Raw genomic sequence first — 24,659 nt, 5'->3', positions numbered from 1 at the left:
CTGAGAGTTAGAGAATTATCATTAGAGAAAGACAGATAGTTACACGGAGCAGGCCATCCGCTCCCCGCGTGCGACAGGCCCATGGTCGTCAAGGATGATGAGCGAGCGTTTAAAGGCAGAGTATCGACCAGACAGAGACAACACGGGATCGGAGAACAGCCGTCGTGTCAGCTTTGTCGCGGCGCGTTTACGACCTGCCACTGACAGCATGCCGTGCCTGCAATCAATTGCACAAAAAAATAGTCATAATTCATCTACTTAGTCGTCGTTGTAGAGCCTAACTTTTTTTTATAACTAGTGTTATTTCCATTCAGCCACAGTCAAAAGTAAATAACCCTTGTCAATCAGCGATCCAGTGAGATTTAAGACATTTCATGATACACGTACCTACACACACCTGCTTCATTCATAAAGTGGGTATGCACTTTTGCAACTCCCAGTACAAGACTGCAGAACTTTCTTATTGCATGGAATTTTGTAGCACTACCTGGTGGTGAGATCTCCGAGTCGGCAGAGCGGCGCATGCCCGCAGTAGAGGTCCGGCTGCCGCGGGTCGACCTGGAGTCCCCGGGGCTCCCACTCATTCCCAGCGCTTTCACAACGTCTCGACCAGTTGTACCAGTCAGCGCCCGGCGCGCGCTCGTGGAGCGCCCAGCGGTGACCGAATGTGTCGTTCACATTAGCGCCATCCGCGTGAACCTGATGAATGAGAAGGAGAATTATTAGTAAAGTAAGTCAACAGGACATATTAGTATCAGATGGTTCATTATAACTTAACACTTAACTAAACACCAGAACTATCAAACAAAGATGGTTCTCATTTTCAAGACTTAATAGCACTTTGAAATTACTAAGCGGGGCGGGAGAAGAGTGTTCCTTTCTCGATTCCTTGATGCAGCAGGTATAAGAATCGAGATAGATTACAGAGCTATGGACTAGCGTATAGAACACCATCGGGCATCCATAGCGGATACCATCATAAACATTTAACCGACCAGTTGCTGTGCAGCAGCTAATACTGTTTACTGACCAGGCTCTCGATGATGATGGTGGTGTCCTCCCAGGACCGGTCTTGTGGCTGTCTGAACAAGACTCTACCAACCAGCGGGTATCGGAACACAGCCTCAGCCGTTGTCATGGGCGTTTGGTACCCAGTGTCCGACTCGTAAGGGACTACTAAGCCACACACGGAAGGATAAGGCGCCCGTCTGAAACACGATGTAAAACCGGATTATTAAAACACATTAAACTGCATCTCGCCAAAGGAGAAAAGCTCATCCCCACTTTCTAGATTTGTGGCACAACAACAATAAAAGCGCCATTATCGAGGGTTCTTTTCAATATGCGAGTGTTCAGGGTTTTCAAAAGTCGGCAATGCATTAGTGCACTTATATATGCCTCATTTCATCGCACGCACGCTCCGGAGAAAATCGAACGCGGTGCCCGTTTAGGGCTCTTTTGTTGTTCATTATGACCATGAGCGACGATAGTCGCAGTTTTTTATCAGGCGTGATAAAGCCAGTTACGCGTTGCGGACCTCTGAGAACCTAAATACTCGCTTCATAAAGAACTCTATGGTCCCTATGTCATAGCGCAAAGAAACACGTCAGCAGTAGCTTGCACATCTTACATGGCTGCATGTTCGTCAGTAGGCGTGTGGTAGACGTGGTGAGCGCCCTAACAGCTTCCCTAATAGTAGGTCGCCCACCGCGTACAAAGTGCATAGTGTTACCTCTCAACAAGAAGGGCACGGTGACGCACGGACGCGGAACCCTGTAGCGGAAGGAACACGTCCCAGTACATCCCTACGAGTTCTGGTGCCAGCCCCGGCAGTAAGTAGGCATGTGGTAGCCGTGGTGAGCGCCCTAATAGCTTTCCTAGGAGGTCGCCCACCGCGTACTGGTCCTGTGTGCCCATGCCTGTAAAGCACAATAAAAAACCCTAAGTATTTCTCGTATAAATACATGGAAGCAGTGGAGCTAACTTAAACTGTGAACTGTTTCCCTTGCACAAGGATGAGTGATGACAAATCGAAGTGAACTACTTTGGAGTTGGGACATTTCAAATTTCAAGTTAAAATCAAATGCATTTTTCCTAAAGTATGTTGTATGTATGCATTTTGCCAGTCGCAAAACTAGAATAACTATAATAGGTACACATTCACTACGTAGCCACAACAAGTGTGGCCGGAATTCTCTAACATCAACAGATAAGATGTGCAGCCAACAATAGACAATGACCTGCGGGGGCTGCGACATTCCTCCCAGAAATGTGACTACGATGACAACTGCGCACGCGACGAAGTTGACATTTTAGCTAACAACAAACCATTGTATTTCTCTTTGGCGGCTTTGTAAGGAGATATGTAGTAAGTATATGTGTTAAATTATATGCCATAAATATACAAGAACTAAATAAACATTGTGCCAACACAAGCGACAACACACAACAGCGAAACGGCTAAGCCACATATTTTGACTAAGGTGTAGAGTTTATGAAGTTAGGGCTTGTAGTTAGGGCGTGTAGTTAGAAGCTTGGCTCTACATGAAATTTGATAACTTTTTGATAGTGCGAGCAATAGGACTTTTTACATGAAATGTTTTTGATGGGATTTCACTACTTTTTGTAGGTTACTTATGACAATTTTCCATCCCCTAATAGGAAGGGGGGGTGATGAAAAATCCTGAAATACTTATTTTATTATTTATAACAAGGGGATGGAAGTTTCTACGAGACTTCCGCAAAATTGGATTAAGGGGCTAGTTTAAAGGGTTGGGGGGTAAAAGTTCCATGTTTTAGGATTTTTTGTTGTTTGTGTCCTAATACTAGCTTACATACCAATTTACAGCTTTCTAGGACTTCAGGAAATACCTTAAGAATTTTGATGATCGTCAATGAGTGACGAACTCAGGGTTTTTTAGAAGCTATGCAATTGAAACTTTTTATGTTTAACCCTTAAATGCATGATTTTTTGTATAACTTTTTAATAAATTGAAATAGATGTGTCATGCTGTATAAAAGTAATAAATGTGATTTTGGATAGCTGCATATTGAGCCACGGACCATCAAATATACGATGCATATATACATCATTATGCATTTAAGGGTTAATAAGTCCACTAAGCGCGCTTCGAGAAAAGGTAGGTAGTGCCCATACATTTCGCTTGGCTCGGTTTGGGGGTACTACCATGCCCCCAAAGTACTAAGCCATTTGGCGTGTTGCCCACAGTCAGTACACAACTACACACCTCCTGCAGCTCACCTAATTACCACGTTGTCATCGCACTAATGATGAGCTCATTACATCCACATCGCACGTAACATGCGTCATTGACTTTGTAAACCTTATCTCCATGCACTAAGGTTTATTTAATATTCATGTTCAGTCGATGGTACTAAGAGGTCACGACGAGAAACGCTTCACGGATGACTAATGTGCCGATTTCACAATTTCCAGACACAATGTTAACTTTCTAATCCTCAACGCACCATCGCCTTGAATATTAGGTAGGTATGGAACATTAATTGCAGAAACAATTTACAAATCCCCTTAGATAAATCATCTAACAGAATTAGAACTGTCATTCTAAAAACTTCTGACGCGTACTCAACTGTGACTCTATCAGGAGGTCTTGGCATTGAAGTGATATACAGAATGTAACAAAAATAGTGGGGATCCGTTTAAGGGAATCGTCAAAAAAATCATATCTCATGCGGTGGTGTCAAGTGGGTCGTTGTTGATCTAAAAAGTGCGCAGAAAGGGATAAATTTCTGCTCTAGTGCAGAAAAGTAGTGTACTCCTCTGCGTCCCCGTCCCACGAGCAACTGGGTGGAAACAAAATTGAAAATAGTGTATTTATTTCCCCGCCTGGAACAATGTTCTAATTTTACAAATACCGCATTGAATCTTTTTTTATCAAAAATGATGTAAGTAAATTGTTAAAATAAATTATTCTTGATTTATTTTGTTGAATAATTGTATTTACTCGATTTCATAAGGCGGGAACTAAAAGGAATACATCAAAAATGTTTTTTTTTAACTTTACGCTTGCGTAAATGAGCAAAGGCAGAATCTTATACAGCCACAGTTAGACGTTTGTACGATATGAAACGGGTTTTTAAAGTTATGTAGCACTATTTTCATGAAAATAACATAAAATATAAGATAAAATTGGGTCGCTTAATGACATAATCCGTCTTAGTCCTAAAACTAGGTTGATGATTAGACAATAATAATCAACTCAAATCATAGTCCACCTACATTACAATATGGAATTGGTGTTAGGAATGCATGGTTTATATAGCAACGAGTTGACATGACTGAGTAGTCTAAGTACTTTTTAAGAAAGTGGTCAACTTACCTGCTGGAGGAACAGTCCCAAGGTCGACATTAGACGGATTGAACACTCCTCCCGTAGTGTTACAGCGGCGCTCCGGCGACACGGTGGGCTGAGGCGGCAGCTCCCGCACTGTGTACCGCAGTATAGAGCCGGCTAATCTCAAGCTGGCTTCGTAGTCCCCTGCAGCAGGACTGAGCTCGAAGGTGGCCCACGTGGGAGACCAGGGCGTAGGCTGCCGGAGGGATATTGTTCCCTTCACGCTCGCCATGTTTATCAGTGCCCTGTATACAAGCACATAGATATTAGTAAAATTCTACACGAAGCGACACCTATAGAGAGCGTTTGTGAACTGTAAGGGCTATCGTAGAAGCCCCCTAATTTATTGCCGTAGTGTTAATATTAAGAATCAGTTTTCTACTTAAGTAGGCCACATGGTGAATCGAATTTTCAAAACGCACAGTCCCTGTCGTCGTCGTCGGCATCAGTAGATGCATGGATATAGTAGGCGTCATTGCACGAGATTGTTTGGCTATGGTCGTTTCGCTAGCCAGCCAGATTGAAGATTTACGTGATTTTTTTGTGAAAATTGACACAGATTGAGTAGGGCTTTATGTTGGTAAAATTGTCACGAAAATGAGCAGACAGTTAGATATCTTAGCGGTCTGCGGCGGCATCGACCTCAGCTTTGCGCACGCCACGAATATGTCCTTGTGCTGGTGATTGATCATATCACACACTACCACGAGGTTAAGTTGTATCACGTCTATATCGTCGCGTGTCTAGATTATTTAGAAACGGTCTGGGGCGGCATCAACCTAAAATTGACGCAGGTCAGGAAGCTGTCCTTCCGCTGATGGTTATACACGAGCACGCGCCGGAGGCTCTGTTTGGTCGCGTCCATGTCATTTAGAAACGTACTTAGCGGTCTGCGGCGTCATCAACCTCAGCTTGGCACAAGCCAGGAAACTATCTTCATGCTGATGATCGTACACGACCACATAGAGGCTCCGTCGTGTCGCGTCCATGTCGGCGCGCAGCGCGCGCAGGACGTCGTGCTTGTATGTTGCACGCGCAGATACCCGTCCGTCGCGTGCGACGTGCGCCAAGCCCATGCGCGCGTCTAGGTCGCCCACGCTGAGCCCATCGCCACCTGCAATCAGGGTGGGATTCTTATTCGTTAGTAAAATTGATTAATTTTTGATTGACGTCGTACGCTAAGTACCTATATTAGTAAGTAAGTAAGTAAGTAAGTAAATATTCTTTATTGCACCAAAATTAAGTACCTATATTAGGATCTGGTTTTATGGAAATATTTCTGCCTTATACAAAATGTAAGGCTGAACGGCGTACATCATTACATTAGGTAAGTGTAGGCAGCATAGGGCTTGAAACGAAACAGGTTTTTGCAGAAAATATGTACCTTTTAGCGTATTATTTTTGTGTCCCGTGAAAACACGGAGGATTTAAAAATATATTTTGAGAAACAGGACACCTCGGAGTTATGTTAATTTAATAAAAGTAATTCTTTTGATTCAGATAAAACCCACCTTATAACAATTATAGCTTTTCATTATTTTAGATATATTTTCTGTGATGCATCGATGCATGCAGTAACTTCACAACAGTATAACAACAGTACTTTATGTCCCAGCAATGTCGAGCGTATTTCTATCGAGGAAGTTTGTTACGATTCATATTAGTTTCTTAAAAGTTTAATTGTAGATTATTCAGTCCTTATAAGTTCTTCTTTATGTTCAGTACGAATATATTTACTTTTATTATTAATAATATGTCGTTTTGGCATTAAAACATATTGATTTAAACTTTCACGATTTCTACACATTATTTGACATTATTAAATTGTAAAACGGGACTTAATCGCGTATTTAAGTTTTAAGACGTCCGACGTTTCGAGGACGGCGTTTTCCCCGTGTTCTCGGAGAAGACTGGCTAAAGTTGACATCAACGTCTTCTAGCCGCGCGAGTTTTTCGAACTACCCGCACTGGTTACCGTCAATTGCTTATGAATTTTCATAAGAATTCAAAACGCACCCGTAGCCGGGTCGAACACGGCCTGGAGCACGTCGCAGCTGTCGTCGTGGCTCCTCGACGTGTCGAAGATGTCGGTGACGAACAGCTTCCACTTATGCTGCGTGTAGTCCTCGGAGCCGCGGACTGCTCGCATGTGATACAGGTCTGTTGTGACGTCCGCATCTGGTTCGGAAGCGTCTTGTGGTATGAGCCACCTGGAAAAGAAAGCTTCAACTTAAACTTCAGCATAGTTGTCATTGCCAACAATATCAACGACATGTCATATAAAACATGTCACGAAGCCAGAAGAGATGCCGTTAAAATAGAGAAAATTAACTTATCGAAGTCAATACGCTGCCTTCAAATGTGTGAACGTTGTTAATTATTCTTGCGCACTGGACTGTGGATTCTGTCCTTGCACTAAAAGGACATCTGGCTTCATTAGACGACTTCAACGGTATAAAGGGGATAGTGCCACGAAAACAGATGCTACAAGTTAAGATAAAAAGGGGCTACATACCTAAAAGTGACAGTGTTAGCCACTGGTGCGATCTGCGTAGGACTCGGCCTCCTCGTCCACGGCGAGGATGGCGGGGGCGCACATGACCCGCCCATCAGCGGACTCCAGGTGGAGGGGCCGGTTAGAGGAACCTTGGTCTCGTACTCGGCGTTGTTACCTGAACGTGACAGTGCCAGCCACGGGCGAGCTGAACCGCGCCTCCGCGTAGGACTCGGCCTCCTCGTCCACGGCGAGGATGGAGGCGCACATGACCCGCCCCTCGGCGGACTCCAGGCGGAGACTCCGGCCCCACAAACCGGTTGGGCCGGTTAGGGGGACTTTGGTCTCGAACTCGGCATTGTCCTTTAATCAGAATAAAGTTTATTATACTATAAGACACATTAACTACTATACTATTAACCATATTATGGAACCTATGTTTTCTGAAATAAATGACTTTTTTTATTTTATTAACTGATACAATCTCAAGTGAGAAAAAAGACACTTGTAAATCTGTGGTAAAAAGTAGAGGTAGAGAATTTTATAGAGAATATACTTTTAGACATTTTTATTGTAGTAGGTTTCACAGTTTTCATAAAAAATAAATTATATAAACAAAAAATGGGGATACAAAAGTGGGGGGAGGGAGTGAAACAATAACTTCTTGGCGTGTTTCTATTTCTATTTATTCTTATAAACCTAAAAGCTATATGCATGCCAATGCATGCCAAGTTTTGTGCTTTCTGTGCCGGATGGGGCCTTAGTTAAGGCTATTAAGAAGGCGCAATACTATGCCTTATTTTGTTATTAAGTACTCGTATTATTCTGTTATGTGTGTATCTTATTTATTATTCTGTTTAGCTTTTACTTATTCCTCCCATTGTAATCGAACAGCGGGAAACTAGAGCCAGTTTTTTGTCATCAATAAAAGACCAATCAGGGTACGTAACATAAATTAGACAAAAATATGCGTAAATACGTAATAAACGTAAACGCAGGACGCGCTCAATGCTACAGTAAGGGCGATAGCTACTATATACAAGCTAAGTAGCAGTTCAGCTCATCATTAAGGTCTTGCAAAACGGTTCCGAGCAGCGATCACCTTCACAATGGTTCATCGGGAATGTATGGACAGCCCTGCGTACTTGCGAAGTATATGCTCCTAGGCTAGAAATAGTCGGCTACTACAAAAGTTACCTTACCAGATACCAGCAGGTAGCCAAGCTCAGTAAGGTCCTGCAACACGGCTCCCAACCTAAAACACCTTGCGTCCGTCACATGTCAATGACAACCGGGAATGTATGATGACCCACCCAGCGCAGGGTGGATTCCTGGATTAGAGCAATTGGCTATTAAACAAGTTACCTTGCCAGGAACTAGAAGGTAGCCCAGGTCATCAGTTAGATCATGTAGCACGGCGCCCAATCTCGAGCACCTTGCGTCCGTCACATCACGATGGTCGACCGGGAAGGTATGTACAGCCCAGCGCAGGGCATGCTCAGGGTGCTCCAAGGTCGGTGTGAGGGCTGTCCTGACGGCCACAATGCCCTCGGCCTTGCGGGAGAACTCCACCTCGCCGTGGAGACCATGTTGAGATATGAGCGCGCGCAGAACCAGGCCTGAACACGCATCTGTAAACACCAAGTTTCAAACGAAATGAAAGAATGTGACTGCTTTTTGGGGTTCCGTACCTCAAAAGAAAAAAACGGAACCCTTATAGGATCACTCGTGCGTCTGTCCGTCTGTCTGTCCGTCTGTCACAGCCTATTTTCTCCGAAACTATACATATGTAAGTTTGTGACCCAAAGACGGAAATGTAACACTATAACACTAAAAAATGAATTTTAAACATGGGGACATCTTTTGGGGGGTAAATGAGTAAATTGAAAATAGTTATTTGTTATACAAGGGTGCAAAGTTGTATTTTACCCGCGAGTGTAGAATTGAAACACGTGCAAGCGAAAGGATTCTATAGTTGAACCACGAGCGAAGCGAGTGGATCTAAAATAGAATCCTGAGCGTAGCGAGTGCTTCAACACACGAGAAGTAAAATACATTTGCACCCGTGTGTAACACAAAACTTTTCCCCTCACTATAGCGAGGAACGTGCAACATCCACAGGCGTTAGATCATCTTCATCACTGGAATCACTCATTTTTTTTACGATATTATAATAGAAAACTCTGGAAGTTGTGTATTTTTACGGAGTCGAGTCGGTGAGAAAAGTTTTTAAGTAAAAAATTTGTTGACAATGTTGACATTTCTGACGTATGAAATGTCAACGATGCGTTTTGAAATTGCATCGACTCAACTTGTGCGTTCAGAATTATATTTAACATCATTATAAAAAAACAAACGGTTCTTATGGAATTTTAAGGTTTATGACTTAAAATCATTAAATAAAGCTAAATTTGATATTTTTTATTAGATTCTCAAACCATTTATTTAATGATAATTAATATCGAACGAACCATTATCATGAGCGTTTTACGTTTTGTTATCTGTCAAGCTACTTAAACACGCTCCATCCAAGGTCAAATTACTTTCCCCACTAGTGGATAAAACGCGTTTTTCCCCGCTTGTTTTGAAGGTTAAAAGGCAACTTTCCGAGCTAGTGAGGGGAAAATAAAGTTTTTCAAACTATATCGTGTTACATATCAAATGAAAGAGCTCATTTTGAGAATCTCAAATATATTTTTTTGTAATTTTAAAATAAATAGTTAAGAAGTTATTTAAAAAGAAAATAGCCAAAAAATTACCATCCCCCCCCCCTTTATCTCCGAAACTATAGGGTCTTAAATTTTAAAAAATAAACACAAAATAGTTCTTTACCTATAGATGACAGGAAAACCTATTAGAAATGTAGTACAGTCAAGCGTGAGTCGGACTTATATTACTTAGTTTTTGATTTGACCCCTACGGCTTTTTTAAAGACGTTTCACTCACGTTTACTTACCTATGTTGAACAAATAAATCTTTGAATCTTTGTTTCACATAAATAATAAATTGTTTAAATTGTGTAACGTACGGAACCCTTGGAGCACAATAAATTATTTCCTGACAATTCAAAAAAATACAAACGTAATTGTTCAAATTTTCACTTCTGTTCACTTCTGTCGGCACTCCCGGAGTGCCACTGCCACTGCTTTTCCGTTCCGTACCCAAAGAGTGAAAACGGGACCCTATCCACTCCACTCCACTCCACTCGGACTCCGCTGTCGGGAGAGTCCACTGTCCGTCTGTCCGTCTATCTGTCCTGTATTTCAACTGTCTAGCGGTCACGGTTCATGAGATACAGCCTGGTGACAGACAGACGTACAGAGGGACAGCGGAGTCTTAGTAATAGGGTCCCGTTTTTACCCTTTGGGCACGGAACCCTAAAAAGTACGGAACCCTCGGTTGGCGAGTCCGACTCGTACTTGTCCGTTTATTTGTTATATTTAAAATCACTGTACTTATATGTATACATCATGACGTATGACATATAAAGAAAGGTAGAAATGTACAACCGGAAATTAAAAGGTACCTAAAGGTGCTAAACACTTTTAAAGTATAAGTAGGTACAACATACTAATATCAGATTTCTCTACTTAAAGCTATTTGTGGCAAAACACAAACTCACAATAATTACAATTACAGTAACAAAGAACACGACAGAGATCGAACAATATTGCTCAACAAACTCGACAAAAGTGAAAATTCTAGACAGTTTAGAGTTAGACCACTCACCTGAGAATAATAACACTAAGTAACCTAACAACACCTTTGGTACCGCATGACTAACTCCGTTCATCTTCAATCTCACTGTTTACATGTTATCACTAAATGAAAGTATCACCACAGCAACTTGCGTACGCGCATGGTTCTCGTACGGTATGACTGGCCCCGCGAAGTGAAAGGCGCGACTGGACAGTCAAGTTCAACTTAGCTGAGACGGGGATAGTGGGGGATGAGATGGGTATAACTGTGACGTCATTGTATTAAATAATTGTTGAGACATACGCGTGCGGAAATGCAGTAAACGTTATCGACCTAATAGCAGTACAGTAGCACCGTACCGTAAGCGCTGGTGGCCTAGTGGTTAGTGGTCCGGCTTCCAAACAGGAGGACGTGAGTTTGAAGCCCTGCTCGTACAGTCAGCTTCAAATAAATAGATAATGACGGCCAGTGGCCAACCAAGTACATCGGTACACATTCTTATTTTTATTTTTATATAAATGATTTATGATTTATGGTAGCAAAAATGGGTATGTGTTACAAGTATTACAACACCACCGGCCAACCAATTTGCATTTGATTACTTTGTCCCACATGTGGATAAAATGCAACTTTCTCATTAGTCAAGAGAGCGTTTACCAGCTGGTGTGGTGAAATAGTAGATTGATGAAAGGGGGGACTTTATCATTAGTCATAATTCTGAAACCGTTTACTTTTAGAATAGAATAGAATAGAATAGAAATCATTTATTCAGACAACACATCAATACAACACATATATAGCAAATACAAGACAAAGATAAACGAAACAGTAGAAATAGAGATGTGAAGCCGAAATGGTCTCCACTCAGCAATGCAGCTGGCACGACTAGCGTGGTCAACGGCGCTGGTTTTCTGTGGAGCCAGCGGAGTGTGCGGGACAGCATAGTTCGGGACGGGACACGTTGTGGACGACGTGACATAATAACATAGAGTACTACTAATATAAATATATACATCTAATTTATATATATATATACAAATATACATAACTTAGCTGGTGAATAACTAAACTTTTCAGGATTTTCCTCAGGTTATCCTATATATAGGTTAGGTTAGGTTTGTTTTATGGCAACCCTGAAAAGCTACGCGTTCCTGAGAAAAACCAAATTATGACTAACGAAAATGTGGACAAACAATACATTATGACTACAATACATTATAATTTATGGTAAACAATAGAGACCCGATAAACTATAAAGGTATGTAGTAGGTACCTAATTATTATGGTAGCGCCACGTACATCTGCACACTATCCATTTGGCGAGTCAAATAGAGCAGCTTTCCTGAATTAATACTGCTACACCTACAAAAGTTTGGCTCAAGTTACTCTCACTAAATGTATATCTCAATCACCTAGTACATTTAATAGGTCCTCCCACAAACGTCATCTCAACGTCACGTCACGTCATTCACCCGTGCCGTGCGTGCCACATTTCCGGCTCGTAAGTGTCCCGCTCCCGAATGAGCAGAACACCCAACTGGGAGACATTTGCCCCAGTTCTGAATTCCACCCGGATCTATTTTAAGACCGCCCGAGCTACTGTTTCGAAAGATTATTCTTTTACTTTATTAGGTACACTAAACATCGTGCAATATCATGAGAATCATACATCATATATTAAACAATATTTATTTAACAATAGTTATTGTAAGAGTAAAAACACCAGAGCACCATTATAACAAATATTTATTAGAGAATCACAAAATATGGGAGTTTAGTTGTTAATAGTATGTGGCGCGTACGACGCCCAGAAACCGATCTACAAGATGGACGACGCTTCTTAGTGATGTGACATTCCGGTTGTCGTAGTGATGTGACGACCGATAAATGACGATGCCGCCTTTTAGCTCGGCCATCTCCTGACCCGACCTACGCCCCGAAGGTCACTGCTAGCCGTGCCGCCACTGGAGACAGCCGCAGCCAACACAATCGCAGCAAGCTGGGCCTCCACCAGGTGGCGGTAGCCTCCATCTGTTCGTTATTCTGCGAATTGAACAAGCATCTTTTATGCTCAGCCGATACACAAGGCTTGGTCCTTTTAAGTAATTGACTCAAGTTCCGTTGAAACAGTCTATTTCGTTATCGTCAACTTACACCAAGACATTTAGTTCTATTTTAATCGAATTGGGGTAAGGCTAAGGTCAGCTGACTGAACTAAATGTAAGATTGCATGACCAGGCTAGGAACCAAATGTTCCGTGGTACCTACAAGAGGTGTTAGCATTTGCAAGACTGCTCGGTACTTGCTCGAAATACACAAAAGGTATACTAAACCTTTCATGTGCATATGACACCAAGAGGATAGAAATACCAATTAATTATTTATGCAAGTAATAAAATATTGACATCTAGCGGCGGGTAGATAAACCACTTTTGCAACGCAATCTAACATAAATTATTGTCTTGTGAATAACGTCATAACTTGGAAGGATTTATTTGATATTTATTTATAACCTTCTTGTATAATGTACCTATGCAGGTAACCCAAACCTTCCATGAGCGGTGCGTTTCATACTGACCGCTAAACGTAACAAAGATGTTTTGCGTTGTTTTAAAAGCAAAGACTTGGAACAAACTCACAGTTGGGTCGTCCGTTGTAGGATATAAGACTCCTTCGCACGCACGCACAACAATGCGTACAACTCGTGAGTGGCTAACATGGGACACGTCTCATGCGTGTGCATAGCTGCCCTCCGATGCAGCACATGAAAACAGCATAAACTCTTGTTTACGAACCTCTGTAACATACGTGTGAAAAGACTAGGTTCCTTAACATAACAAGGCGTGATAATTTACCCTTGGAACTATAGCCAGCGACAGGCTTTTAGCATTAGTATAATACCAATGTTGTCCAAATAACTGTGATAAGGTTACGACGATCCATAAATGCACAATTGGCACAGTTAGACCCTTTCGATCACAGGTCCGGCTTGATAGCCATAAAATCATACCGTAAATAACAATGACAGTCAAAATTTGTCTACTTCTGTAAAAACATGAGACAGATGCAATTATGTTTGGACAGAACTCATGGGCGCTCTTTAGCAACATTGTTATAAATTACATAATCACCTTTAGTCGTGACATAATCAAGTACTTCATGTCACCGCTTTCTAGCATCGTGACTAATGGCAGTTATCCACAGATTTAATTATTAGACAAAAACATTACCGTGTTAAAATACCATATGCAGGCTAGGATACCACTGCCCTTGTAGGCGCAACGACCGTAGAAGTCGACCCTTCACGATAAGATTGTCACGGAGCGTGTTGCATGCACTCGTTTCAACTGGGCATTCCGAACAGGCACTCCCTCAACTCTACTGGATCCGGAACTTCGTCAGCGATCTCTAGAAGGTATAAGTGCAAGCAACCCTTTCAAGGTAATCTTAAGATCATCAGTCTTAAAGCATACTTTTGTGAAACAAGGTCTCAAGCCAACCTCTCAACAACAAATAAGCAACCAATAATAACAACTAGCCTCTGAAGGTAGTCTAATAACACATGCAATGGTCCGCCTCTTAAGGCCTGCACTGCAGATAGTAATAACAACTAGCCTCTGAAGGTTAATGACAAGCAACAGGCCGCCTCTTAAAGCCTATGTTGCGATTACCGGCGCCAGGAACTAGCCTCTTAAGGATAGCATCCCTTGCCGAAAGTCTTATATCACATGCAATGGTCCGCCTCTTAAAGCCTGCACTGCAGATACCAGTAACAAACTACCCTCTTAAGGATAGTGACAAGCAACAGACCGCCTCTTAAAGCCTATGTTGCGATTACCGGCGCCAGGAACTAGCCTCTTAAGGATAGCATCCCTTGCCGAAAGTCTTATATCACATGCAATGGTCCGCCTCTTAAAGCCTGCACTGCAGATACCAGTAACAAACTACCCTCTTAAGGATAGTGACAAGCAACAGACCGCCTCTTAAAGCCTATGTTGCGATTACCGGCGCCAGGAACTAGCCTCTTAAGGATAGCATCCCTTGCCGAAAGTCTTATATCACATGCAATGGTCCGCCTCTTAAAGCCTGCACTGCAGATAAGAGTAACAAACTACCCTCTTAAGGATAGTGACAAGCAACAGACCGCCTCTTAAAGCCTATGTTGCGATTACCGGCGCCAGGAACTAGCCTCTTAAGGATAGCATCCCTTGCCGAGTGTTCGAGTAACAGCTCATAAAAGAACACACAATAATTTAACCTCTATATATAGCTGACATTGAAGCAACCGATAGAATTATGAATCAGCCTTTAAAGTAAAATGGCAAACAGTGGGGCCCCCATAAAACAATATATTGCAAGCATTACCATGGTAGGTAACTACAATAATCAAGCACAATGTGTTTATTATAGTCGGCAAACCTGTTAACAAAACACATTAGTATGACAACAATAACCCAGTTCTAAATCTGGGATAAAACAAAATCACAACTCGGTTCCCAATCCGAGAGCATATAAATAAAATAATAACTCGGTTCTCAATCCGAGTGTCTAATAAAATTACATCTCAGTTCCAAGTCCGAGAATATAAAGGCAAAACACAACTCAAATCTTAATCTGAGAGTGTATACACGAAACACAGTGTAGCAATAGCAGTCAGTTCTTAATCTGAAAATATATGGAGAAAATTACACTGTAGTAGTTGAAATAACAGCATTTGCCTTTAACATCGAAGATATAAAATAATAAGCAGTCGCTACATGCGACCAATTATAAAATAATTATGTGCAACTTGGCTTGCCTCTTCCGTGCCCCTAAATAAAGACAACACTCTTACTATACTACCGTTGAACTACGGTAGAACCAGAACAGAAGTTCATGTTATCGAGGTTACTCTCTTACCCAGGTTCGCCTTATCGAGGTTTCACTAATTGTATTTTGCAACCATCATCAAAGTGTATATTGTGTATCAATCAGCCAGATCAATGGTACATATGCTTAAACCATAAAGCTTGTCAAACAAAGCTTCCCAAGACACAACTTGACTTTCTTCAGCTGTACATGTGCATTTTATGTGTTGGTAACTCAACACATCATCATCCAGGTTAACTCATACCTGCACAAAACTAAATCATTTTGTTAAATACCATGCAAGCACACATTGTAAGGTAAATGAGTTCACAATAGAATACAATTTATAAATCTTGCAAAACAATAGTGAATCCACAAAATTTGTGAAAAATAATTTTTAACTTCTCATTTATGAAAACAAGAAGCAATTAAAATGTACAGTTTTATAATACAAAAAGTATCACAACATACTGCAAGTTCAGAGGAAAAGTGTCAATAACTTCAAACAGTAAGTAGCTCATGACATGACTTGCTTCGGTCAATGTTCATTAGCAGTAAATGGGTTAAAATATATGGAAAGCTTTAACCAAGCTATTTACCTTTGTTGATTATGCATCCATTTAATACTTAACTGACCGATATGTTTAGAGTCCAGTGCTCCAATGGCATTTGTATGTAAGACATGTATGTCATGTAGACAGTCAAAGTCCATATCGACTCCTGAAAGTATTCAACTTGCTTACCATTAGCAACAACCTGCTTTACCAGTATGATACACAGTTTAATAAATGCCTAGTACAATATTTCCATCTCTTTGACAAGATTTAAACCTTGGAAACTCCTGTAATTATACTAAATCGATGCAAGTATTTTAAACTTATGGTCATAACTTCACCAGCAATCAAAAGTTTTGTTATAAGGAAATGCATCTGAAATATAATGTAAGATAAAGACACAAATTATTATCATTGTCAATGCCTCAAGTGGACACTTGACCACGACATGCAAATAAAACTTTCATTTGTTTGGTAAGTCTGTCGAAGTATGTCTTTGGTTCATTTCATGACATGATGAAATTTTGTGAAAAATATTTTGCAATGCAAACTTAAACCACATCCCTATGAACAAAACAACAACCATAATAGGTATACTATAAGTGGTATGCAATTTGGATAAGTAAATATTCTTTTCATGAGATTTTTCATACATAGAAGAAATGTATGTAAGTACAGACAGAAATTATCCATGTTAATTTGTATGTCTCCAACTTAATATTAATTGCAAAGATAAGGATGTATGAGGTTATATGCATAAGAATGTGATATGGACTGCTTTTTAAAATAGTCAGTCCATGAAGGCTCCGGCAACATGTAGTGAATACAATTTGTCGCAGACACTACCCAACTACAAATAAATGTCAATAATTATTTTTTTTGCTTATTCACAAAGCGCATTTTACCAACCTGCAGTCAATGTAACACATACTAATACTGACCCTTAGTATACATGTAGGTAAATCATGAACAAATATTTTATTTCTAAATAAATACCTCCTTTTCCATGGAACCAGAGATTAGTCACTTATCAACATATTTTTATTGTACTACATTGGTGGCAAACGAGCATACGGCCCGCCTGATATTAAGCAGTCTCCGTAGGCTATGTACACCTACTACTCCAAAGGAGCTACATGCATGTTGCCAACCATAACACTCCGCACCCTCGTTGAGCTCTGGCAACCTTACTCACCGGCAGGAACACAACAATATCTCCATATAATGAATTACTTGAACATATACCTGGCATCCATAACCATTTAACTTTAAAATATTATTCATGTCCAGTTGGGTTCATTATAGAGGCCTGAGCCGATAGCCACAAGCCAGTATGGTAATTCAATTCAAGAATCATTGCTGTCAAATTTCTGGAAATTACACAATCCAAAAACATACTAACAAAGCATTAGTTCAGTTGCAATAAGCATGTATAAGAACACACACACACACATATATGGAACAGCAATTAATTTCTCCTTATCGGTGTTAAACACTTGTAACCGATATTGTCCTCCAGTGTTTTTGAAAACTTGAAATCTATTTTAATTTGACTGTAAGGATAAAGTATTAAGTAGCACTCATTGTTAATCATGAAACATAATACCAGCATACATAAGGTATCAATCTAGGCTAAATTTACATTACCCAACTTGTTTTGTAAGCCTTTTTACTTGAATGTAAATCTCACCATAACACAACTGTAGAAATGATTATAGCATTGTGTTAATATGTTATGTACACATAATCACATATGTATCTGAAAGCACATGGATCACAAAACACAATACATAAGTGAGGCAGTGAATATCAACCACCATGGTCCCGGTGCATTGTTAGGTGTTGGACCGGCCAACAAGACTTCTTCCAAGGATTTAAGTATTTTATTCATACCAATATCAAAAGCAATGGTAACATTGGCAACTGTCAGCCCGTGTCCTGTGATATTCTGCTGTGAATATTGTAATACATACACGCCAGCAGCTTTATACTTCAATATTTTTCAGACAGTCATGATCATTGACCACTGAGGTACATAAACTGCAATAGATAGATAGGCATCTGAAAGCAAACACACAACACAAACACAAGGCACGCCGGCAGCACGTAGGCATAATTTTGGCGCTAAACTTGGACTTCGTGTTTAATAGTCCTTAACTGATGAGTGGTGTTGGTGCATTTACTGATTACAATCAGATTAATTCTGTTATATAACGATAACGTTCACAACAATGAAACAAGGAAAGGACTACGCGCGGTTAATTTCGTAATGCCAATTTCCGACAAATTATATCGTAGTAGGCGAAGATTATTATCTCACTTCTGAAGCTGTAAGAGTAAAAACACCAGAGCACCATTATAACAAATATTTATTAGAGAATCACAAAATATGGGAGTTTAGTTGTTAATAGTATGTGGCGCGTACGACGCCCAGAAACCGATCTACAAGATGGACGACGCTTCTTAGTGATGTGACATTCCGGTTGTCGTAGTGATGTGACGACCGATAAATGACGATGCCGCCTTTTATTATATTATAAGAAAAATAATTAATGCAAAAAAGTAAAACTAAATTATAACAAATACAATATTACCCCCCACTCTGATTATCCCCCGGACCAAATGTGCCAAAAATACTGGCGGCATTACCTCGCTGAATGGCCAGGGATATCTTTTGGACGAGGAAAGAACCAGAGCGAGGGTCGCCGCCCCTTTCCCTTAAGCGTCGCCCTATATCCTTAATAAAGGCTTTGGCCTCGGCACACCAAGGCCCAGCCGTCTCGACGGCAACCGGGACAAAATCTTACACCTGTTCAAGGTTCGCGTACTTGCTGTGCTTGAACCTAGCAGCACTTTCAGCCGCTGCACCTGCCTTGTTCACCGTGCGCGCGAGATGAGTGGGAGCAAAAGTATCATATATTTGCATATATGGCTTAAAGTTAAAACTAGCGAGGGATCCAAAACAATTAAGTGTACATACCATGTTTTACAATTAAGCGGAAATGTTGCAAACGGAACAAATAATAACCGCTGGGGGCCAGATTGTTCCTAATCATAATCATTCTTTATTGCATTCATGTACAACATAATTTATTTATTTTTTTAATTCTGGTTAAATGGCATTACAGCAAACACCAATGCGCCGAGAAACTTAACCTAACAGAAAATTTCATTTCCAGAAAAATATAGTACAAAAGTAGGTACAAGATACAAAATACAAAGGAAGAAACAGAAATAACACCTAATAAGTAACTACAAAGTAACATATCATCATCATCATCTCCTAACCGATTTCGGCCACAGCGACTGCGTGTTACCACTGAGAGCGTCGCTGGTGCGCTCTCAGGGTGACTGACATAGCCAATTTCTGCAGCAAAGTAACATATATGTAAAACATGAACCCGGGTCTAACAAATTAGTTATTTTAATATTAAGGACTAAAGTTCTTAGTAAATATATCAACATGAATAGAAATAAATGTGTCAATGGCAATCATAATCATAAAAAGATAATAAATCATAATCGAATCACATTCGGATTTCGGAGCGACCCTGGAAAGCTTCCAGCTGCATCAACATGTTACTATTCTGGCTCATGAAGGTAGAGCACAGTCCTTGTTCGTTCAATCACATCTGTACGACTAGGTAACTTCACAAGCTAGTCTATCAATCAAAAGACAATACGCATTTTTCTTTATCATACCACCCTACATTAATCTCTATTTACCTGAAAATAACTATTTTCGTGTTGATGATAAGTTCTAGCCTGGCATTGGAGAAACCCATTACACCAATATAGGAGACCCTTATACCATATCGTAGAGACGGTAAAACGTTCGGTGACCATGGACGTCCGTCCACCATAAAATATATACTTATTAAAGTGACCAATCCTAAGGTAGTCAGTAATTAGCTAATCTTTAGTGACTGACTGGACCTACGTACTCTGTGCAATGCTAGTATGAGGCACAGGTAGCAAATTGTCCTAAGCGAAATTGTGTTTTCAGCTCAATGAGTCGCGGCATTCCACAAAGTCAGGAATAGCTTCCGATGACGAGCATCATCGATATCGGGCGATTGTGGCGCGAGGGCGGGGGGTTTTACAGCCTCAGGTGGGCTACTTCTGGTCTTTACAGAAATAAACAAAAGATATCAGCGGCCGAGCCGGCGAGCGGCCCGGACTGCTCTGAGCCCGCGCCGCTCCAGACCCGTCGAACTATAAATGGTAGCATGCTCGAGCGTGGGGGACACAGGAGGGGGGAGCAACCTCTGCTCCTCTGGGAAGCGCCAGCAACTCGGAGTCAGGGCGGGACTGCCGAGCGGTACAGTCTCTCCTTCGTTACCTTCCACAACACAGCACAATGGTGAGTAGCGTGAAGTGAAGTGCAATGTGTAGTGTACAGTCGTAGTGATCGTGATGTGACGCCACACGCCAGTGCCGGAAGCATCAGCTGTTATTTGCTGCAGGGAACACGTGGTCGCAAACAAATATTTCGTTAACGGAAGTTATATCTACTTAGTGCCGTGAAACCGGGAAACAAACCAACACTTAGAGCGGGAACCAAATCAAAGCGAACTTCAACAATTCAGTGCACATCCGGGAGTGCTCGAGCGTTAATTTCTTCAACAGCTATTAGACGCACTTGAACTGCTAAAACTTATAATTTTGTAGAAAACGTGAAACGGATCACATAAATGATCTTGAATCAACAAAAATCTGTATCATTAAACATCAGTCAGCTTCTAGCCTCTGCCAAGATGTTTGATTATTGCATCCATTGTCAAACATATCTACTTGACTCTGTGACCAAATGCAGCTGGGATGGCCTGAATACCATTATCTTGAGAACCTTGCCCAATCTAAGCATAGACAATGAAAAATGAATCTTGTATATTTATTATAAGTTTAATTTAAAGTTCATGAATCGTGATATTCATGATCATAAAATTTAATTAATAAGAGTTAATGATAACAACTGACCAAACGAAATCTAAAATCCGAAATCTTAAGTTAAATAAAAATTAGAAGCGTTTTAGGTTATTTAAAAACTCCAAAGCATAGAAACGACTTACCAATCACCTTGGTGAAAATATTCCAATTATCTAAAAATAAACAATACACTGTCTTGCCAACAAGTAAAAGCAATGGACATGTGATAACATTCCAATAAATCCAATAAAAAAGAAAGCTGGCACGGTGCCGATCTATTTCGGGAGTTTTACATAACTGTGTAACAGTGGCGCTGTAAGCCGAGCTGTGCTAAATTTAGAGGCGGCGCTCGCGCAGCCCAAACGCGGAGCGCATCAGCTGGGCTGTTCACGGGATGTAGGGAAACCAGCGGTAGACACAGATACTAGAATTCGCGTAGTTAGTATGGAGCTAGGGGTCTCTAAATATACTAGTAACTGATTTCGGAGTAAAAAGATTTATGAATAGTTCTAGGCGGGATAACGACCCGGGGATTTTTGGCTAATTAAAAACTAATTACCATCAATCGACAACTTTCGTCGACGTCACATATTTGGGTAGAGCTGACCTTAATAAATATGCAGCCCACGTTTTCTATTTTGTTGGTTTGGTGCGACAGTAGTATGTACAAATATGTATCAAATTCGAAAAGTAGATGGAATAAAGCAGTATCTAAATGAGAACAGACAATTTATAAGATGTATCTCTTCGGCTGAAATTTGAATACGACATAAATGTATGTATCTATCTTCAACAAGAATAATTTACTATGTTTAGACTTTGGAATCGAGCTGTTTAAAGCTGTTAAAAAATATATTTGATAATAGCAAACTCACGCGTATCTCATGGACCGGACTGTAATTTGTAATATTAAAGTAAAAGAAGTGTAGAGTAGGGAAATAACCTCTTTCGATTAAAGCACTTAAAAAGTCCGAAATTTGATTAGAAGACCAGGTTGACTCAATTAAAAAAAAAATTCTCCCTTTCTAACAATATTCATCTCCTTCCAGGCGGATAAGGACAAGAAGGTAAAGAAGAAGAAGGCGAAGGAAGACGCGCCCGAAGAGGCTGCAGCGCCCGCCGCAGCCGCGCCCGCGCCCTCCAGCGGCAGCGACCGCCAGAGCTCGCGCGGCAGCCGCAAGGCCAAGCGCACCGGCTCCAATGTCTTCTCCATGTTCACGCAGAAGCAGGTCGCCGAGTTCAAGGAGGTGAGTCCAGAAGCCTTACAACCCAGCCACTATCATAGCAAACTGTGTAATCCTCTCCAAAACCCTTCGGGCTCTATCCTAAAAGAAGCCTCAACCAAAGCAAAGTGGTTCACAATGCCACACATGCTGACTCTAGGATGCGATAATATCAAAAATGTCTGTCACTTGTTCTATTAAGTAGTTGTAAAATTTGCCAAAGTCTTACAGCATCTGGCTCCATCAGCATCACCAACTTGATATACATATGTAATTGTCACGTGGCTATAACAAAAAGGGAACATCAGGTAAGGAATTTAATTTTATTGACTCTATATATTATATGATCTCTACTCTAGCTCATAAAAGTGTGACAAAATTATCAAGTCGATAAAATTAAGTAAGACAGTATGAACATGACTGATGGTCTCGATATTTAATTTGAAGTTTACGTACGTATCCTAATACATCTTCTGAATTTAACAACCATTAGTAGGTCACAATATTTCCATGAACTAAATGTAAGTAACGTCGGAGATGAGGCGCGTGCGCGTACATAATAGTGTTTATAAACACGATTTCAACCGCCATTGTTCCGAATACCGCCAATACCAGACAGATAATCGTGACGTCATCCCTCTGATGCATCACAACAATCCTTCTTTAATACATCCTTGATTTCACATCCCAAGGATTTCAAAGTTAAACATGATTGTTCTTTGTTATAGGCCTTCCAGCTGATGGACCACGACAAGGACGGCATCATCGGCAAGAACGACCTGCGCGCCACCTTCGACTCCCTCGGCAGGCTCGCCTCCGAGAAGGAGCTCGACGAGATGGTCAACGAGGCTCCTGGCCCCATCAACTTCACCCAGCTGCTGACCCTCTTCGGCGCCCGCATGTCCGGCGGCTCCGATGAAGACGACGTCGTCATCAACGCCTTCAAGACCTTCGACGAGAATGGCGTCATCGACTCCGAGCGTCTGAGGCACGCGCTCATGACCTGGGGCGACAAGTTCTCCGCCGACGAGGTCGACGAGGCCTACGACCAGATGGACATCGACGACAAGGGCTTCATCAACACCACCGCGCTCATCACCATGCTAACAGCTAGCGGCGAGGAGGAGGGAGAAGGCGGTGAGGCTGCGTAATGCTGCCAACCCGCACCCGCACCCGCCCGGCCGGTTCCACCAACACACTCGACCACATCTCGAAGTGAACCGAATACATAATTTTATTTCTTTATGTAATAATTTATTGTTTCCATTTTTTTATGTATAAATAATGAAAATATAGTATTACTATTACTAACTCGTGTAGTACTGTCCCCTCGGCGGAACCTGATCGTTTTGTAAGAATACTATGTATTCAATTATTTTGTTGGAATAAAGATTTAAAGCAAGTCTGACTAAGTGAGATGCGCCGAGACTCGGCCTTTTTGTAAACACGATGTTGTCATTCACAATCCTCTTACACCCACACCCACAGTACCCACGCACACACACACACACACCACAGCACGAGTGGCACGAGCCAGGACATACCATGCCACTAACAAAATTCTAATCATACTGATCTCTGAAAGTTAGTAGTAGGTACAGTCACGTCTAAAAATATCGATACGGACAAAGTGCCTAAAATATATATACACGACCTTTGTTTGTATCGTTATTATTAGACTTGACTGTACAAGCAGTTATTAGAAGACATATTAGAATGAAGTATTCGAATCAAAATGATCTAAGCTGAAAAGATAGAGGAGAATACATCAACAAATAAAACACAATGGATACATACGTTCCTAAAACATAATTATTTTTGGTCAACACAAGAAACCCTCTCAAGTTACAGTATTTTTATTTATAAACTGGGTCATTCAGTCAAAAGGAGTGACCTGAAAACTACATTACCTAATAATAGTCATAACTTGAATCTGACAAGTAAGTAGGTCAACTGACTACCTATTTTAGAAGTTAATTACGTAAGCTCTGACCTTGGGCTCTGACTGAAACCATAGCTGAAACTAAAGAAACTATTGTTACATTTGTAGGTATGTAGGATTGCTATTTGTTACCTAGTCGTATCAAATCACCACAAAATTTAGTGATGCTGGTGGAAAATATAGACATTAGACATAATTTATACGTCGGTGACAAACAAGCATACGGCCCGCCTGATGTTAAGCAGTCTCCGTAGCCTATGTACGCCTGCAACTCCAGAGCAGAGGAGTTACATGCGCGTTGCCGACCCTAACACTCCACACCCTCGTTGAGCTCTGGCAACCTTATACTCACTGGCAGGAACACAACACACTATAAGTAGGGTCTAGTGTTATTTGGCTGTGGTTATGGAAGGTAGATAGCTGCGGTTTTCTGTAAGGTGGAGGTACTTCCCCAGTTAGGTTCTGCTCTAGATCTGGAATGACATCCGCTGTCCTGTGCCCTACCACACAAAGCGAGATGACATTCACAGTGCCCATACCTCTCTTTTGGACGTAGTTTAAGGACATACCCGGGTCCGGGTCCGGGGTTGTAAA

The 24,659-nt window shown here is 41.2% G+C and overlaps 2 protein-coding genes across 2 annotated transcripts in view; one reads left to right on the top strand and one right to left on the bottom strand.

The window, feature by feature from the left end:
• Positions 1–10,775, bottom strand: part of LOC134750715 (uncharacterized) — a 38,194-nt gene extending 27,419 nt beyond the window's left edge. Inside the window, exons 1-10 of the mRNA XM_063685951.1 lie at positions 10,600–10,775; positions 8,236–8,501; positions 7,049–7,233; positions 6,393–6,586; positions 5,259–5,490; positions 4,362–4,621; positions 1,733–1,919; positions 1,031–1,208; positions 488–699; positions 44–217 (exon numbers count right to left, since the gene is read on the bottom strand). Of these exons, the coding sequence (XP_063542021.1) occupies positions 44–217; positions 488–699; positions 1,031–1,208; positions 1,733–1,919; positions 4,362–4,621; positions 5,259–5,490; positions 6,393–6,586; positions 7,049–7,233; positions 8,236–8,501; positions 10,600–10,663 (1,952 nt within the window). The 5' untranslated portion in view covers positions 10,664–10,775. The remainder of the gene's footprint in view (positions 1–43; positions 218–487; positions 700–1,030; positions 1,209–1,732; positions 1,920–4,361; positions 4,622–5,258; positions 5,491–6,392; positions 6,587–7,048; positions 7,234–8,235; positions 8,502–10,599) is intronic.
• Positions 10,776–20,185: 9,410 nt separating this feature from the next.
• On the top strand, positions 20,186–23,568 carry LOC134750649 (myosin regulatory light chain 2). Its single transcript, XM_063685871.1, is given in 4 exon segments — positions 20,186–20,312; positions 20,315–20,334; positions 21,950–22,147; positions 22,852–23,568. Coding segments are annotated over 4 exon segments (753 nt in total). The 5' UTR covers positions 20,186–20,200; the 3' UTR covers positions 23,275–23,568.
• The last annotated feature ends 1,091 nt before the right edge of the window (positions 23,569–24,659 follow it).

Source organism: Cydia strobilella, chromosome 20, assembly GCF_947568885.1.
Source record: "Cydia strobilella chromosome 20, ilCydStro3.1, whole genome shotgun sequence".
Classification (NCBI taxonomy): domain Eukaryota; kingdom Metazoa; phylum Arthropoda; class Insecta; order Lepidoptera; family Tortricidae; genus Cydia; species Cydia strobilella.
Note: the sequence above shows the minus strand (reverse complement) of the source record. Positions and strands in the feature narration are given on the sequence as shown.